Consider the following 5,788-nt stretch of genomic DNA (forward strand, 5'->3'; position numbering starts at 1 on the left):
TAATGTCAAATCTTTTCTCTCTATAATGTCCAATCTTTTCTTTCTATAATGTCCAATCTTTTCTTTCTATAATGTCAAATCTTTTCTTTCTATAATGTCCAATCTTTTCTCTCTATAATGTCCAATCTTTTCTCTCTCTAATGTCCAATCTTTTCTTTCTATAATGTCCAATCTTTTCTCTCTATAATATCCAATCTTTTCTCTCTATAATGTCCAATCTTTTCTCTCTATAATGTCCAATCTTTTCTCTCTATAATGTCGGATCTTTTCTCTCTATAATGTTGAATCTTTTCTCTCTATATCAAATCTTTTCTCTCTATATCAAATCTTTTCTCTCTATAATGTCCAATCTTTTCTCTCTATGTAGAATAATATTGGACTAATAGAGTTAAGGTTAGGCACATTCGACCAACGAAAACGAAAATAAAGGGTTTGTTTATTCCGTTTTCATATTCTGTGCATTAGTTTCGTTTGTTAAAACGATAACACAATTACCTGCAATTCAGAGAAAAATTAATGCACATGTCTACTGCCTACTGAGATTAGTGGAGGTAGTGGGAAACACAGGAAATACTCAAGTAGCAGTCATGAGATGCTAATTTCAAGCAAGGAATCTGATCGCCCGTAGATGGCAGTCGGCGACACCTCTGTCCAGTGGGGAATGGGTTTATAGTATAAACGGGGTAATTCTCAAGGAGAAAGTGGTATATATAAAGCAGGGGGGGCAAAAGAAATATGACAAGATTTGGAAATTTTAATAGCGTAGAAAAACACTTAAAGGATGGGAAGTGACCCAAGAGAAATTGGATGGTGAGAGAGGTCTTATATTTCCAGACAGGTCGATCCGACAGATCAAGCAGACAGGCCGCCGGGTTCCCCTCAAGGGGAAACATCAGTCAAGTGTTCAATCGTGCGGGTCACTTCGAGCCAGACAGGGGAGAGCTTGGGACAGGCCCAAAAGACGTGCAGCATCGTCCCCTGCAGCACCAGCACAGGTTAGAAACCTGTGGGAAAAAATGATGCAGGGTAGTGGGCACTCTATACCATCGGGTTGTGACTTTGTAACTGGTCTCCTGAACTCTAGTAGCTATGGAGGATCTGAGCAAAATGGAGAATCCTCTCCCTTTGGACGTCAGTGGACCCAAGAGAGATTAGACCATGTGGGAGTGAAAGATGAGTGAATGAGTTGAATGGATGGCGATGTGAGAGTGAAGTGATTGGGTGGGAATTTAGACCCATCAGCACAGTGAGGCATGCAGATGGACACCCTAGGCTTATACTCAAGTCAATACGTTGTTCCATTTTTTTGTGGTAAAATTAGGTGCCTCGGCTTATTCTTGAGTATATACGGTAACTAAATATGAAGATAATTGATATATAACTGAAGGGTGAATCAGATAGGTCTTACCCACCCAGGTAACATCCAAATTGTGTATATTTTACCTTTTGCTTGTTAAAGGGATGGAAGAACTTGGGAGGGGGATGTTTGTTTTGATACATTTTGTAAAACAAGATATTCTTTAATAGAAATAAAGTTTTAAAAAAAGACATGCACATTAGAATAAACAACTGTTCAATGGATTAACCACTTAAGGACCGCCGCATGTACATATACGTTGGCAGAATGGCACGTACAGGCACATTGGCGTACCTGTACGTCCCTGCCTAGACGTGGGTCGGGGGTCCCCGTGGCTGTGGGAGCGATCGGTGACGAGGGGGCGGCTGTTCGTTTTTGTCCGCCCCCTCCGGATCGCTCCCAGCCAATGCGCGTCCTCCTACGCGTGTCACTTCCTCTGCCTGTGTAAACACAGGAAGAGGGAAGTGATGTGATCTCTCCTCTCGGCGGTATTTTCAACCGCCGCTGAGGAGAGAAGACATCACACAGTGAGTCTGCACAACACTACACTGACACCAGGACATGTAGGCACATTAACTCCTTGCGATCATGCCCCCCCCCCACCCCCCTGTCACAGTGTCACTGAATGCAGTGATCATATATGTACTGGTCACTGCATTTAGTGTCAGTGTGACAGTTAGTGTGACAGGCAGTTAGTGTTAGGTCCAGGGTAGCCCCCGTACCCCCTAATAAAGTTTTAACCCCTTTATCACCGCCCTAGTTAACCCTTTCACTCCCTATTGCCAGTGTTACTAAGCAATCATTTTTCTGATCACTGTATTAGTGTCACTGTTGCCACTAGGTAGCTATTTTTTTTTATTGCAATTTTTTTTTACTAAAGACATGTGGCTGAATACATTTTGGCCTAAATGTTTGGCTAAAATTTAGTTTATTCAATTTTTCTTATAACAAAAAGTAAAAAATATTGTTTTTTTTTTAAAAATGTCGCTCTATTTTTGTATATAGCACAAAAAATAAAAATTGCAGAGGCAATCAAATACCATCAAAAGAAAGCTCTATTTGTGGGAAGAAAAGGACGCAAATTTTGTTTGGGAGCCACGTCGCACGACCGCGCAATTGTCTGTTAAAGCGACGCAGTCCTGAATTGTAGAAACGCCTCTGGGCATTTAGCAGCATATTGGTCCGGTCCTTAAGTGGTTAAAAAAAACTTGATGGACATCTTAGAGCAGTGGTCATCAACCCTGTCCTCAGGGAACCTAACAGGCCAGGTTTGCAAGATAACTGAAATACATGCTTAGTGATTGCAGTAATCTAGTCTGCATCTCATCAAGGAATTACATAAAACCTGGCCTGTTAGTGGGCCCTGAAGAAAGGGTTGATGACCACTGTCTTAAGCCTTGTACACATGATCAGTCCATCCAATGAGAACGGTCCAAAGGACCGTTCTCATCGGTTAACCAATGAAGCTGACTGATGGTCTGATGTACCTACACACCATCGGTTAAAAAAAACTATCGTGTTAGAACGCGGTGACGTAAAACACAACGACGTGCTGAAAAAAATGAAGTTCAATGCTTCCAAGCATGCGTCGACTTGATGCTGAGCATGCGTGGATTTTTAACCGATGGTCGTGCGTACTAACGATTGGGTTTGACCTATCGGTTAGGCGTCCATCAGTTAAATTTTTGGCAGCGAAATCTGGCTACCCCACGCTTAGTCCAATACAGCGCCGCACTTAGCATTACCCAGCCTAGGTCATTGATCGCCTCTATCGCATAGCGGAGCGGATCTCCACGCCAGAGCGATACACAAGCAGTCCCAGTGCCGGGTGGGCACATTCTAAGTAAGAGGCCACTTGGCTGTATTTTTTATCTGTATTTTATAATAAATGGTAATACACTATGTGATCCCCCCTTTTTGCTTTCTTTGAGTTCTAATTGGTTCAACACTCAAGATATGGTTCCATCTTTTGCCGCACAGTGAGCAGGCACTTATCCTGCCCAGCTTGTATGACCTACTTTTATAAAGAGGTCCCATCTTTGTGGTAAGCGCATTTGGTGTTCAAGGCACTTCGGGTGAAGCTGTAATTAAGTGGTGAAGGCTATCTACACACCTGATGGTTTACTACATGAATCCATTAACAACATTCTGGAATCACTTTTGTTTGCTCTAAATGCCAGTTCATTGAATATTGAATCGATTTCTATATGGACTTTCAGAGGGACTTCTATATTATTTATTAGATCAATGTACTTATTCACCTTTGCACATATCTGCCCATAATTGGGGAGTATAATCACATATTCAATCCACATATCTATTGTGCTGTTCAGCTTTTTGTCTCTTTGCTTTTGTTTATTACATTGACCCCACCAATCCTAGTTATATTATACTAGGTTTTTGCTAATTAGCGCCCTCTTGCACCATTATTTCAAGAAATTTTAAAGCAAGTTGGCTTTTTTTTAACCAAAGGTTAATTAACCGATGGGGCCTACACATGATCGGTTTTGACTGATAAAAATGGTCCATCAGACCATTGTTCTCTGGTTAACCGATCGTGTGTAGGCGGCCTTAGATAACACAGCATACAGGAATATGATAAGTTGTAGAGACATAAATACACACACCCTCACAGATTAAACTGGATGGACTGATGTCTTTATTCAACCTTACTAACTCTGTAACTATGTGTTACCCATAACAAGTACGATCCTATCTTTCTCTTTCTCTATTTTGGTGGAAAGATCTTCCTGAAAACACTTTGAAATGCTGTTTTGAAATCCTGGTTCCTCAGACTGTAGATGAGAGGATTGAGGAGAGGAGTGATCACCGTGTAAAAGACGGACACCGCTTTGTCACCAGATAAATGATGACCAGCACTTGGGCCAAAATAATTAAACAAAACAGAACCATAGTACAAAAACATCACTGTCAGGTGAGAGGTACAAGTAGAGAAAACTTTACTGCTATTGCCCTTAGATTTTATATTGAGAACCATTTTGATTATATAGACATAGGACAGGAAGGTCGGTATTAGAGATCCAGCAGAAAGGAGGCCTCCCAGGACAAAAATGAGCAGAACGTTGATGAAGGTGTCACTGCAGGAAATCTGAAGCAATTGTGGAAGGTCACAGAAGAAACTTTCTATAATATCCGATCCACAAAATGTTAATTTAAAGGCATAAAGTGTGTGAATTACAGAATTAGTAAAGCTGATACACCACACAATGGACACCAACTGTACACAGACTTTCCAACTCATGATCTGTGTGTAATGTAATGGCTGACAAATGGCGGTATATCGGTCATAGGACATGACAGACAACAGAAAAACCTCAAAACTACCAAAGTAAAAAAAGAAGAAGACTTGGGTTATACAAGCCTGTATGGAAATTTTTCTTGTCTTGGTGTGAAGATCAAATAACATTCGTGGGACGGTTAATGAGGAATAACAGAGGTCTAAACCGGCCAGGTTCCCGAGGAAGAAATACATAGGAACATGGAGGTGAGAGTCGGTGACTATGAGGACAATGATCAGAAAATTCCAGATTAATGTCAGAAGGTAGATGAGGAGGAAGAGGAAAAAAAGAGGGAGATGAAGATCTGGAAATTCGGACAGTTCAGTGAGGAGGAATTCCTTCACAATTGTTTGATTTCCCATTCTAAAATGTGTAAACCTTACTTTTATTACGATGAGATTAGTAAGCAAAAATAAATGCTGAAAATACACCTAAAAAAATCACAACACGTCTCAGTAATTCATCGACAGCCTTGATGTATGTCTACAAAATCCAATAGCAAATGCATTTGGACGAAAATGAATGCACATGTCTACCTCCCAGGGCTTGCTGACTTAACCAGGTGCTACATGAAAATGATGGCATCCTCAACCCCCAGTCTTGGCTGGTGTGTAAAGTGCAAAGGGTCTAAGCATTTTCTAACCTCGGGTCAAAACTTGGAGTGAGTGGATGTAGACAGGAAGTGGGTTAACAGAGTAAAAGAGACCACAGGAGATCAGCAGCACTGAGATTAAAAACAAACAATGAAAAAAAAATGAGAACAAGGATTTTGTGGGTAAGATCTACATTAAAATGAGCTGAAGACATAGCAAAGCACAGACCCAGAATGAACAATAATATTCACAAGCATCAGCATGATGGTCAGGGGATCAACATTCTTAAAGAGGAAGCTCAGCAATGGCAGCCTCCAATATTCTCTAATGACAGGTCCCCTTCAATCTTAGAACGTCTGAAACAGTATTTATCAATGTTTGTAATTTGATGAGTCAGGACCAAAGTGTTATTTATAATTATCAATGTAACTAAGGAGCCTCCCTCTACAAAACTGTACAAATATAAAGACATTTTCAGATATACTATCAGATATATTTACCCTATATACTGAAGTATAAGTTGAGTTTTTCAGCAAATT

At 40.5% G+C, this 5,788-nt stretch overlaps 1 protein-coding gene across 1 annotated transcript; it reads right to left on the reverse strand.

The window, feature by feature from the left end:
• Positions 1-4,081: 4,081 nt before the first annotated feature.
• On the reverse strand, positions 4,082-5,202 carry LOC120942555 (olfactory receptor 1019-like). Its single transcript, XM_040355530.1, has one exon. It carries the CDS (start codon positions 5,016-5,018, stop codon positions 4,086-4,088), a length of 933 nt encoding a protein of 310 aa, XP_040211464.1. The 5' UTR covers positions 5,019-5,202; the 3' UTR covers positions 4,082-4,085.
• Between the last annotated feature and the right edge of the window lie 586 nt (positions 5,203-5,788).

Source organism: Rana temporaria, chromosome 6 (genome assembly GCF_905171775.1).
Source record: "Rana temporaria chromosome 6, aRanTem1.1, whole genome shotgun sequence".
NCBI lineage: Eukaryota > Metazoa > Chordata > Amphibia > Anura > Ranidae > Rana > Rana temporaria.